Source organism: Sander vitreus, chromosome 5, assembly GCF_031162955.1.
Source record: "Sander vitreus isolate 19-12246 chromosome 5, sanVit1, whole genome shotgun sequence".
Taxonomy (NCBI): Eukaryota; Metazoa; Chordata; class Actinopteri; order Perciformes; family Percidae; genus Sander; species Sander vitreus.
In genome coordinates this window covers 35932966-35946557 of record NC_135859.1, presented here as the reverse complement: position 1 = coordinate 35946557, position 13592 = coordinate 35932966, and the positions used below count along the sequence as shown (strand labels likewise).

General features: G+C 43.6%; 1 protein-coding gene across 4 annotated transcripts in view; it reads left to right on the top strand.

Annotated features, from left to right (window-relative positions):
• Window positions 1–13592, top strand: part of hectd4 (HECT domain E3 ubiquitin protein ligase 4) — a 99764-nt gene that overhangs the window by 55852 nt on the left and 30320 nt on the right. For 2 of the 4 annotated variants that reach the window (XM_078251662.1, XM_078251661.1), the window contains exons 39-52: window positions 1151–1353; window positions 1939–2074; window positions 2582–2764; window positions 3424–3588; window positions 3683–3852; window positions 4405–4520; window positions 6032–6135; window positions 6413–6574; window positions 8181–8329; window positions 8450–8529; window positions 8836–8999; window positions 10194–10431; window positions 11413–11549; window positions 11693–11819. In XM_078251662.1, coding sequence (XP_078107788.1) covers window positions 1151–1353; window positions 1939–2074; window positions 2582–2764; window positions 3424–3588; window positions 3683–3852; window positions 4405–4520; window positions 6032–6135; window positions 6413–6574; window positions 8181–8329; window positions 8450–8529; window positions 8836–8999; window positions 10194–10431; window positions 11413–11549; window positions 11693–11819 — 2134 coding nt within the window. Of the gene's footprint in view, window positions 1–1150; window positions 1354–1938; window positions 2075–2581; window positions 2765–3423; window positions 3589–3682; window positions 3853–4404; window positions 4521–6013; window positions 6136–6412; window positions 6575–8180; window positions 8330–8449; window positions 8530–8835; window positions 9000–10193; window positions 10432–11412; window positions 11550–11692; window positions 11820–13592 lie in introns of all 4 variants that reach the window. The other 2 variants (XM_078251660.1, XM_078251659.1) reach the window with 1 other exon arrangement.

Below are 13592 nucleotides of genomic sequence, written 5' to 3'. Positions count from 1 at the left end.
TCTAATGGATAAACTCATCCGTGAACAGATATATTTTAATGGCAATTGTGTTTAAACAACGAAAACTACAACTCCCATAACCCCCATACCACTTCACGACCTCATAAAAAGTGTTTCCATCCATTGTTTTGATTCAGAGACCCTAGCGGCAGAAAATTACTTATTGTGCGTTATAAAATAAAAAATAAATAAAAAACATTACCCAGAATAGAGAGCCGAAGTCCCCGCCCTTCGGTGGACCTCATGGGACCTTAATTCGGAAAAAAATATGAGCGGTAGTGAACCGGGAGAGGCAAATAATTTTTTTGATCCCGTTTTAATTGAGCCATGGATTACACATATGATGTTGGTCTATTTAAAAGAAAACATGTCAGCCGAAGAAAGTCTCCGTAGGTTTATTATATGACCACTTAGTACAACTCTCGTCTCACACAATTTACGTCACCTAGCTTGATGCTCAACTTGCTCGCTAGCTAGCTAGCTAGCTTAGCTCTGTTCCACAACACATGTAACGTTATCGTACCTGATGCGTCTTATCCAGTGAAGTGTTTTCAGCAGATAAGCAAAAGAACAAGCAAGATCCTCATTAGAGTAACGTTACATCCCGGTACGATACACAGAGACATCGTAGCTTCAGAGAGACGTCATCCATGAGACTTTGAAGTGTGAAGTCTTTCTAATTACGTATTTTCACAGTCTTATACTGAAAAATTATCTTTTAAATTGACGAACATCATATTTGTAATCCATGGCTCTATTGAAACAGGATCAAAAAAATAATAATTATCTCTCCATTGACTCTTGTTCATATTTTTTCGAAAGATAGGTCCCATTGGCCGGAAGTAGAAGGGCGAGGCTTCGGCTCTCTATACTTACAATACATTTGGTCGGTGACTCGTCGTAGCTGGGGGCGTGGCTTGGGGCACAGTCGCCGTGGGGGAAAACGATCCCTTCCCCCTCAAAGGAAACAACCACTAACAAGGTCTACGCTCATTCATTCGAATTGTTTGTTTTCCCCCACGGCATGAACGGAAATGGCGTTTCAGTGGGCGTTCCCAGCAAAGCCGACCGAGTCTATATAAAGACTTGCATTTCTGTAGCTTTATTCCAACTGCCATCCTTACCTCTTTAAATGATAAACCCTTTCTAGAGTGGCAGCTGTGAAGTGATCACAGAGGAGGCGTCTGCTGCCCTGAGGAAGGCCAACAAGTGGGCCCAGTCTGGTCTGATAGTGAGTGTAGGACCGCCTGTGGAGACCGTAGCTCAGGAGGCCGCTGGAGGCGTCACCACCGGTGACAAGAAGAAAACTGCTCAGACCGCTGTGTGCAGGGACAGGAACGCTGATCTGGCCAGGTACGGAAACAAGTCCCTCTTTCCTGTATATAAGATGTCTTCATTATTTATTGAGTATGTTTACTTGCACTAATATTCCAATAGTATTCAGAATATGACAGTATTCTGAATTTCATACAGGTCATGCAAACAACATATTCTGTTTAGGTTTCCGGAATAAGGACTTTCTGAATTGATCATTTGGGATATTCTGGTATTATTCAGGTTTTAGAAGCATTTTTTGGACATGTATACAGCGCATTCAGAATCTGTCTGTGCGTTGCTATGGTTGCTGTACACAAACCAACCAGCCGGCAGTTTGCAGGGCTGTGGTAGAGATGCCCGGCCAAAGAAGGAGAAACACAGCTACTTTTAAACATTACCAAAGAATTAGATCAGCAGGTTTCTGGATCTGAGCCGACCTTTTCTAGAAGCTGGTTGAAGGAATGAAGGAGAGACGCTGTGTTCACACGCTCCAACAAGTCCTCCACCGCTGGAACACTTTGAAAATGTCCTGGAATATTGTGTGCATGTAAATAAACTCGGTTCTAGTCATCAGTAAACAGGTAGTGGTCTTTTTCTCATTTCTAAATTTGTCTTGAACAGGTCGGACCCTGTCAGGCCGTTCATCAGTGGCCATGTTGCCAATAGTATGGCTGCTGAGGTCATTGCTCTGCTGCATAGCCTGCTCACTGCCCCCGAGTCCAACACCGCTCAGATCTGGACTAGTACTGCTGAAAAGGTAAAATAAAAACCATTATGTGTTTGACTATATTACAATGTCTCTGCTCATTAAAGGTGCACTTTGAGTTCCTGCATGACGTCACTTCTGTTGACGTTCCAAGTCAATTCCAAACAAAACAGAGCAAGCTCGCCCCTCCCCCCATGTTTCCCTAACTGTCATGACTGTCACTAACCCCCACCCCCTCCCCCAACCATCTTGTCGGTGATTGGCTGGAGTGGTTTGTTGTATTTTGGTGCACAGCCTGTGCCTCTAGTGTTTGTTTGACGTTTACGACCCCTGTGTTGTCCCCCGAGACCGGGCTTTTTCACGATGTGTTCAGGGGGCAGGCAGCTAGCGGATCAAGGAGAGACGCCTACGACTTGAGACAAAAGTTAAATCACGCTGAAACCATCTAGGAACTCATGGTGCACCTTTTAATGGTCACTAATAACTTGTTGACACGGATGTGATTCTATATGTTACTACTTCTTTTAATAATGCTTTCTCCTTTGGGGTTTGTGCTAGGTTCTCTCCCGGGCCCTGATGTTTATCCCTCAGCTGGGGAAGTACGCTGAGAGTATTCTGGAGAATGGGAGCAGCAGTGGCAGGAAACTGGCTAAGCTGCAGGCAATTGGCAGACAAGCTGTTGCTGCACTTTGTGCCCTCGGGGGCTTTAAAGAAACTATCAAGATCGGCTCAGAGGTCCAGGTTAGTTAAGGGAGACGAATCAAGCTACATCTACACTACTACGTTTCATTTTTAAGCAGAGCTTTGAGACAAAAATGATCTCTGTCCACACAAGAGTTTCAGCTCCAGTAGCAGAACTAATCTCCGTCCGTATTAACAGGTCTGACATCACATGTCACATGACCGTTCACACACACACTGGGCATGTGCGTGTCGGTGTAAACCGGAAGCAGATTTTCTGACGTTACTTTGCGGTTAAAAATCATGGATGTAAAAATTAAAAATACAGAAAATACTTTAAAGAAAGAACAACAACGGTGAAAAATAAGAGCAGGGATTATTATGTTGGAGCGAGGACGAGGTGGAACTGTTACTGAAAGGTCTGTAAGCTACCTAACAGATAAGACTGACTTTTCAAACCAAAACGGTGGTAGCAGTGTTTCCAAATGTCTCCGTTTTAGGGGCTCGGAAACGTAGCAACAAAGCAAAAGATATTAATTTTTAAACCAAAACAAAGTCGTGTGGTAGTAGCCTCAGTGAACATGCTTTACTTTTGCACCATCTTGTGCTGTAATTTGCATCCTAGATGAAATCATTTTAATATGTCCTCACCTTTTTCCCTCGAAAGCTTTAAAATGTTAAATGTTGACAGTATGTCCTGTGATTCCTCTGCTCCGAAGGTGGTAGGTAAAGGAGTGCTGGGCAGTGTCGGCATAGTTATGTCCATCAATGAGCCGGAGGGCATCGCTACCGTCAAGTTCCCTTGTGGCGAGTACAGGAGAGCTTGCCAAGCCTCAGACACCCTGACAGTACCTATATCACGCCTCTGCACACCCAGATCTGAGGTATAGGTCTCAGCATCAAACACTCCTTATTTCCAGTAAAATATCAGCTTCAGTCTCATTCGTATCTCTTTCACTCCCCACCTATCTCCAACAGGCGCTCCCTCTCTATAAGCTCTCAATCACAGAAAAGGTGGTACAAGCAGTGCAGTCCATGCTTCTGCCACACGAGGGAAGTCTCTCCATTCACACTTCTCTGCCAGCTACAGGCGACGGCTCCAGCCCGGTCATGGCTGCAGTACGCCTGCTGGCTGAAATCAGAACCCGGTTAGTAAACATTCATGTACATTAATCAGTTTTAAGTTGTTTTCACTTATGGTTAAACTACAGTAATTTTACAGCAGCATACTGTAAAATTACAGTAATCTATAGACATTTATTGTGAAATTACAGTAAAATATGGACCTTTATTGTGAAGTAATCAATTAAATTGAGTAATTATTTAGCAGCACACTGTGAAATTACAATTAAATGTGAGGTCACAGTATACAGCTGTCATTTCACAATAAATGACTATTAAAATGACACAGTAACTTACTGTGAAAGTAATGCAACTAGTGTCCAGTAATGTACTGTAAATGTGTGTAAACCGTCCAGTCAAATAATTTAGCGTGTACACAGCTTCAGCATGTCTCCCTGAAAATATCTGAAGACGGATACAAGTTGATTAGTGTTGTTTTTAATCTGCTGTAATGAAAATGTAGGCACCTGAAACCCTGTAAAAACTCTGATTATGTGATAGTTTAACACATGTAATGGCAGATTGACGGCAAACGCCAAAGATTGGACGAAGGTCACCATGTTTTGAATGTTTTTCAGGGCATGCCTGGTGATGGCGCAGCTCCTGGAGGATAGCTCCTTCTGCGAGGAGTTCATCCAGCAGTGTCCCGCTGCTGTGGAGGTTCTCAACCTGGTCGCCCAGGAGTGCAGCCCTGGTGAGCATACATACTGACATGTCAAATCATTTCAGCACCCAAAACCTTTCAGTACAGCAGGGGGTCTTCGACGTTTTTAGGCCAATTGTAAGAGACAAAGAGCAGGGACCCCCTACTACATATATTGTATAAAATGAAGTTGCATATTAAAGGCATACTATGCAGTTTCCATTTTTTGTCAAACAACGACCCCTAGAGTCGCTGTGGAGTACTTGTATTTAACGTTACTGTCGTATGCAGAACCGTCTCTGCACTCACGGCCTGATCCCCTCCCCCCCCCCCTTCTCGCGAGATTTGGCGGGGCGCCACCTACCAAACTTGCATTGCTTGTTTTGCAAGCGGCATCCCCCCCCCCGCTTTGCTATTGGGATGATTCGCCCCACTAGGAGTTTGTTTACCATCAAAATGACTTCGAAGCTGTTATATTAAGGTACAAATCTTGCATAGTGTGCCTTTAAACTGGACCTACAATAACATGTTGGCGGCCTAAAGCAGTTATGCGCACCTTTTTAGTGCGTAGAATTCTAAGCTATTAAAATAATGTTGGCATGATTTTGTAAATTGTGTTGTAAAGGACAATTCCGGCACAAAACGAACCTAGGGGTTATTAACAGATGTGTACCCACTCTGTCGCTCTCTGGGACATGTTTTCATGCTAATCAAAGGAGTTTTTAGCTTGCAAGACTCTAGCGCGGACCGCCGATTAGCTTACAACGCTAGTATTCAGGGCACAGGGAAAGTAAAAACAAATATTTATACCAACTATTTATACCAACAAACACAGACACTCCTGTTGGGTGGCCATAGCTTCACAATGTCCGCAGGTACACCACCAGTTTCCACAAGTACGAGGCTGTGTTGCAGCATTGACTACCGGTAGCTCTCTCTCTCTCTCGTAGCCCTTTCACCGAGCTCCCGCAGCTCTTCGTTCAATAAACTGTCTGTACACTTACAAAGTTCTCAATGCTTCGGTTAACATGTAGGGACCCTCACTATGCTACCGTTGAAGTGTGGTGATATTTTGAGCCTTTTTTTTAGTGGTATAAATATTTGTTTTTACGTTCCCTGTGCCCCGAATACTAGCGTTGTAAGCTAATCGGCGGTCCGCGCTAGCATCTTGCAAGCTACAAACTCATTCGATTAGCATGAAAACATGTCCCAGAGAACGACAGAGTGGGTACACATCTGATAATAACCCCTAGGTTCGTTTTGCGCCGGAATTGTCCTTTAATGTTAAAACGTGGCAGATTAACAGTGCCTGCAGATGGCTACTATCTGACCTTACCTATAGGCCAGTAAGCCTATGAGTAATCCTTAATGTTTTTTGTTTCACAAATAGGCTGATTTCTATTTGCTGATAATATGTTGGACTCGTGTTAAGACTTTTTAAAAACTTTCAAAGAATTGACAATAATTTGGTGCCCCCCTGCAGTAACTCTGAGGAAGTTGAAGATCCCTGATTTACAGTATAATGAAATGTGTGTCCGACAAAGTTGTGTCATCTTGTGCAGGGGAGCGTCTCGGCATGGTCGAGGCTCAGTGTGAACGAGTGAGAATGCTGTACCGGGACTGTGCTCGGCCGCCTCCTCCTCCACTGCAGACAGACAGGCGCCAGGTGGGAGTTACCAGATTTATAGCATAGTTCGAAACCTAATTTGTGTTTTTATTTATTTTAGAAAAAAGGTATTTTGTTTGCAGAGACAGAAAAAAGAGATAACTGAACCTCTTAAATCTGTTGAATACAACCTTTTAATTGAGACCTTAATGCTTCTTCAAAGACATTTTGATTAGAGCTGCAACTTACTGATTAATTTCATCCTCGATTTTAATATGTGGATTAGTTTCTTTATTAACGGATTTGTTGTTTGGTCTCTCATCTCATCTCTCATCAGCCCAAGGAGATCACTTGGTGTCCATCTCGAGTCTTCCCTCCAGTCCGTGCCTGCATGTTCTCATCCCGTCTGACCTCGGTCACCTTCTTGGCTGATCCGAGCGCTGGAGGAGGGCTGCCCAGAGGCACCTTCATCTACGCCACCTGTCCTGTACCAATTCAGGTGGCTACATGCATTAATATATACTATCTGTTACAGCCATTACAAGGATGTGTGTGTTATCATGTTTGTACATGTGCATTGCAGCCATATGGGTGAGCTCTCCAGCAGGTAATTGAGACTGGATGAGCAAAAAATGTCACAGAACCAGTCATGTCAGTGGCAATAGCTCAGTCCGTAGGGAGTTGGGTCGGGAACTGGAGGGTCGCTGGTTCAAGTCCCTGACTGAAGTACAGAGTGTGGACTGGTAGCTGGAGAGGTGCCAGTTCACCTCCTCTCCCCCCAACTGTTCGGTGCGCCTGTCCAGTTAGTAGCCCCCTCAACATTTGCATTTCCAGAGTGAAAAATTGTAATTTCCCCACTGCCCACTACTCTTCCATTTAATCACAACACACTAGTCAGTCTGAAGAGCACCTTCAGCGACAGACTCCTACTCCCACAATGCACCACAGAGCACCACAGGTGGTCTAACTACCACTGAGTGTTACACACTTAAAGTGTCAAAACTGGACTCGCAACACATATTTCCACATCACATCTTGATCTTGATATTCTCGGACAATTATGTACATTTACTCGGTGCAATAATTTATCAGTTACATGTGCAATATCTGTTATTTATTCCTTGCTGCTGCTTATATTCACACTGCACTTTATTTATGTTCATACTGCACTACAATAGCATTTGTAAAATCCATTGTTTTAGCAAGATAATCTTTTTAACCTGATCTTACTTCACGTCTACTTAACGTTTTTATTTCTTGCACTGTAGCTATGTTACTTAACGTTACTTTATATACTTATTGACTCGCTCTTTTCTTACTCTTATTTTTACCTTAAAGTGCCCATATTATGCTCATTTTCAGGTTCATAATTGTATTTTAAGGTTGTACCAGAATAGGTTTACATGGTTTAATTTTCAAAAAACACCATATTGTTGTTGTACTGCACAGCTCTCTCTCACTGCTGCAGATCCTCTTTTCAGCTGGTCTCTGTTTCAGCTACAGAGTGAGACCTCTTTTCTTCTTCTTCTTCTGTACTATCTTTGATTGCACTCGCACATGTGCAGTAGCTCAGATGTAGATCCTGTCAGCTAGCTAGCTCCATAGACAGTAAAAGAAAGGCTGTTTCTCCACCTTCAGTCAGTTACAAGGCAGGATTAGCTGGGAGACTTCTTCTAAATGAGGGCGCACATGGAAGTAGTTCTTTTGTAGATTATGGTGAACTTGTGTGTGTTGTAGCAGTGCTTTGCTATTGAGAACGAGGTAGCATGCTAGCGTTAGCATTAGCGTTAGCATGCTAACGCTACGAGCTAACGGTTGCGGTTAGCCAGCTCGTTTCGGCTTGTGACGTCACAAGCCGTGCAGATGTTGACCAGCTGACCCGGAGACTGAAGGCAGGACACATTCAGAAACCATATCTCACTCAGAACAGCATGGGGGGTTTTTTTCAAAGTTTGTATGCGTGTGGAAGCACCAGAGACACAAAAGAACACCCCAAATCCCAGAAAAAGTGTTTTTTTCATAATATGGGCACTTTAATTTGACTGTGAGCAACTGAACAATTTCACAAGTGTTCTGATTCGGATTACTTCTCTTTGTCCCTACAGGCTCCGTCTTTTTACTGGGAGATAGAAATTGTCTCCTATGGAGACTCTGAGGAGGACAGCGGCCCGATTGTGTCCTTTGGTTTTGCCACCGAGGCGGAGAAGAGAGACGGAGCATGGACCAACCCTGTCGGCACTTGTCTGTTTCATAAGTACGTTTGCCTGCATATTAACTCTGAGATCCTTTTCCCACTGCTCTGTCTCTGACTTGAGTGCTGACTGCTACCTTTCTCTTTTGTGTTGTTCCATCTCTGTCTGTCTGTGTGTGCCAGTAATGGTAGGGCAGTGCATTATAATGGCTCCAGTCTGCTGCAGTGGAAGAGTGTCAGACTGGATGTGGCTCTACTTCCTGGTGAGACAGGAGACAAATTATCTCTCTCTTCATACACGGTCTACTGCCTCATTTCTTTGATTTAGTCAACTTAGAAATCCATACAACAATGTATGTTACCAATTTCAACATACATTGTATTTTCAGCTCCTTAAAAGCATTGTATCTTATCTGGCTGCTCTTTTAATAAAAGAAAAGCTGTTTTGCAAGCAGATCTTGCTTCCTTAACTCAAGCTGCATCTAGTTTTAGCATGTTTTAAAATATGTCATTACCTCTTAGCATTGAGTCGTAACTGAGAATGTGACCCTGCGTTTGTATAAACACAGGCGACGTGGCTGGAATCGGCTGGGAGCGTTCGGAGGGCACTCCTCCCCCCCCTGGCCAGGCCCCTAAAGGCAGGGTCTACTTTACCTACTGTGGCCAGCGGCTCGGCCCCATCCTGGAGGATGTAGCTGGAGGAATGTGGCCCCTGGTACACATTCAAAAAAAGGTGGGTTTCTGTCAACTAAAGTGACCTTGAAAGCTTTATATTAAAACTGGTGTTTAAGGGTAACTTAGTTTTTTTTTTTAACCTGGACCCTATTTTCCCATTATTTTGATTCTTAGTGACTGATCAGAACAATAACTAATATGTATCATAACTTAAAGGGCAATTGCGCACCGCCAGTCAGCGTCCACTAAAAGTTGTGTTGTTGCTGCTGACAGACTCAGATTATTATTCTAAGTGTCTGACAACATTATGAAAGGATCCCTACAGAGATAGACCTTTTAGTTAAAGAGTAAGATCCTTTTTATTTAACATTAACCAGCCCCAAAATCTCCATTGCCAAACCCACCAGACTCCATGTAAATAATCAGTACTTTTATCATCGTAAAACACACTTCATTCAAAGTGGACAGAAACTAAATAAAACTATCAAAAGCTGTCTTGGTTCATCTTTCCACTGTTCCAACAATCACCACTCTGGTTTGGTTGAAATAAACCCTTAATTCACCCATTTACATGTGGAGATATGCTGGCTCTATACACGCTAAAAGTCCTGATTATTTACATGGAGTCTGGTGGAAATATGCTGGCTCTATACACGCTAAAAGTCCTGATTATTTACATGGAGTCTGGTGGAGATATGCTGGCTCTATACACGCTAAAAGTCCTGATTATTTACATGGAGTCTGGTGGAGATATGCTGGCTCTATACACGCTAAAAGTCCTGATTATTTACATGGAGTCTGGTGTAGTTTGGTGATGGTGATTTCGGGGCTATTTCATGTTAAACTAAAAGGATCTTCCTCTTTAACTAAAAGGTCTGTCTCTGTAGGGATCCTTTCATAATGTTGTCAGACACTTAGAATAATAATCTGAGTCTGTCAGCGGCAACAACAGAACTTTTAGTGGACGCTAACTGACGCTGAACATTAGTCCTGCAGGGTTACATTACAGCCTGGTTCACGGCTGTCGGTTACAGCGTTCTCACTCAACACTGGACCAGTTTCAAAGACTTGTTCAGATTAGTCACTGAGACACCAATGCATCGGAAAATAGGGTCCAGGTTAAAAAAAACAACCAAAATTACCCTCCAAGCTATACTGGTTCATCCCTTATATTTATTATGTATTATACTATATACTTTCCTCTCAGGATTGATGAAGTTAATCTTCTATCTTCCTTTCCATTGTTTTTTAGAACTCAAAGATCCGTGCCAACTTTGGAAGCCGGCCATTTGCATACGCAGAAGGCCAAGCGCACAGAAACGCAGCTGACTTGTGTGTAGATCTTGCAGAGGAAATAAGTGCAAATTTCGAAGCACTGCCCTTTGCTATGGCCTCAGACAGCGATAATGATGCAGGTGCAAGCGTTACCTCTGACTCTGGCTCACATGGACCACCTTGTCGGATTGCAGCCGTGGCAGTTGCCCAACAACGTATGTTTATTATCTTCATTTTAGCCTCAGGCTGCTTTCACATACACTCAGGCGGTCGTCAGGCGGTCCTGCGACAACGCAAGTCTTCCCATTCATTTTGAATTGGGGTAATGTGTAATGGCGGTGGGGGACGCAGAGGGGGAGCTGAAAACATCTGCAGCGGTCTGTGGCGAAGAGTTGAGACGGATTCAGTTTTTGGAGAAACGCAGCATGACGTCAGGCTGCACAATATGAGGAAAATATCTAATTGCAGTTATTTTGACTGATATTGCGATATGATTCACGATATTGAAGGGAATGAAATGATTGAAGTGTTTTTTGACACATTTTGCCATTAACAAATACTGCGCCTCCCTGCGATTTGGATATTGCTCTAGTTCATATTGCGATTTCGATATAATTGTGCAGCCCTAATGCGGCGGTGGCCAGTCATGTGCGCGTGGAACAGACTTTTCTGTGTTTTGAGGCAGTGTGAGAGTCCCAAACAGGAAACGGGAAACATCACTGCCTCTATTGCTGCCACGAGAAAGTTTTCAAACAGAAAAACTGAACTGCCCGAGAGTTTGTGGAACAGCGGACTGTTTCTTCAGTCCCTCCGTCTCTTTTCTTTCTCTCTTCCTCAAGGAAATGAAGCTGCCTTCAAGTGTGGTCAGAAACGTCAAGCTCTATAAACAATCTGACAGAAAAATGATTGTCAACTATAAAGTCTACTTCTACTACATTCGGGGGTTACAGAACAAATTATTTGTTTAAGCGATACTCTCACACTGCCACACAACCCTGCAGCAAATCCCCTCAACGCCTGATCTAGTGTTACAAACGCTTGTCCTCATAAAAGTGCTTCCTTTTCCTTTAAGCTCTTCAGTCGTCCATAAATATCATCCAAATGTACATAAGGAGTGCACTACACTGATACAATGTTGTGTATCATTTGTTAAACCTGCGTTTTCTGTTTCTGTTCGTCGTTTCCTGTTGGTACAGAGTACAACAGCGACCTGTCGTGCCATTACAAATTCGAGCTGAGCTATGAGAACCTGGTCACCTCTGGGCCGGACCCGCACCCTCCTCCTATCGCAGATGATGAGAGTGACGATGAGGATGATGACGATGTCCCAAGAGTGAGTTGGGGCCTCCACTTCTCCACACTTCTCATGTTGACTTCCAAATTCATTTTAAGTTTGCACTCTTTATTGTTTTTGGTGTGTGTGTGTGTGTGTGTGTGTGTGTGTGTGTGTGTGTGTGTGTGTGTGTCTGACCCTAGGAGGACCACTACGCCTTGCTGGTAAAGGCCTGGGAGACCAAAGTGTTCCCTACCATTCGTAGGCGGTTCCGTAACGAAGCTGAGAGGAAATCTGGCCTGGACCAAATCAAAGGAGCTCTGCAGCTAGGTAAAAATGAAAGAAAATCATTCAAACATAACTTAGCCTAAGCATTTTTGGGGGCCCTATTTTAACTTTTTAATTGCACAGCGTGAAGCGCCTGGCGCAGGTGTGTTTAGGGCGTGTCCAAATCCTCTTTTGCTAGTTTGATGGTGGAAAAAAGGGTCCGTGATCCGGGGTCATGGTTCAAAAGGGTTGACCTTAGTGTCTTCATTAATCAGAGGTGTGTTTTGGGCGTAACATGCAATCAACCAATCAGAGATCATCTCCCATTCCCTTTAAAAGCCAGGCGCGTTTGGACCTTGGAGCATTGCTGTTATGATGGAGGATTAGCACCGTAATATTTGTATTTGTAATCTTCTGCGTGTGTGTGTGTGTGCTGCTGTGCGTCCCTGTGTGTGTAACAAGCATAGTGTGCACGTGCTGTGCACGAGCCTAGGAGCATTTTACTAATGCTCTGTTAAAATAACAATGAAATGCTGCGTTATTGACTTTAGACCAGGTTTTTGTTGGTCAATGGTGTGATCACTTCCCACTGCCTCAAGATAGCAATACACCCAGAATGCACCTGAACACACCTCCCTGTAAGACCAGCACGCCCAGAATGCACCTGAACACACCTCCCTGTAAGACCAGCACGCCCAGAATGCACCTGAACACACCTCCCTGTAACACCAGCACGCCCAGAATGCACCTGAACACACCTCCCTGTAACACCAGCACGCCCAGAATGCACCTGAACACACCTCCCTGTAAGACCAGCACGCCCAGAATGCACCTGAACACACCTCCCTGTAAGACCAGCACGCCTATGGGCCACAGATGGGAGCAGGACGGGAAACTGACAACTGCGTTGGTCTTAAACTAGCAGACATTTGCGTCAGGCTTTTCGCTGCGCTGTGCCGGGTGCTAGATAGGGCTCTGAGTGTGAATGTTAAGGTAAGCTTTGAATTTTAGATTAGATAAGATAGACTTTATTGATCCCAAATTGGGAAATGTCAGCAAAAGCTACTGCAGCAAAAGATCTGACACATAGCACACATACAGAATATACAAGAAATAAAAAATAGGATAGAATACAAGAACAACTATTCAAAAAATAAAATACAAGAGGAAATAATACAAGGAAATAATGTGTATATATAAGTTGGGGATGAAAATGTACAACTATTTAAATAGTATTTAAATGTTAGTAAAACCTATATTTGTGCGATTCTAGGATCAGACTTTCATCTGTCATTTCATTAGCCGCTAATCTCTGAGCTACTGAACAACAACGTCAGCTAACCTGACCCTGACACTTAGAAGTCACAGTAATAATGACCAGTTTGACACTATGTTCTAATATTCAGCAATTTTCGTTGCTTACGTTTCATCTGGGTTCTAATCTGCTCCATAAAATGACCAACTTCTTCTCTGGGGACTAGCAACGTTAAACTTCACAACTGCTCTCCCTCTGACAGATCAGATAGAGACTCAACCAAAGGCGGGAGTCTGGCACGACCTCCTCCGATTGGCCAACACTACGTTTCTGTTAACCCTTTCCTTGACTGGGTTACAGGTGCATAGCATCGGTGACAGCCACACAGGATATTAAACCTGTTTCAAGCTCTTTGAACCTGTGATTGTTTGTACTCGCTAACGGACAAACCCCTAAAAAGGGCCTAAAATCACCCATGCTCTTAGAGAAGCTGCTCCGCTGTCGGACCAGTGTGGGATGGAGTGGATTTCCTGCACAAATGTGGTTAATATAAATAAAACAAGGACAACTTTGAGAGTGTT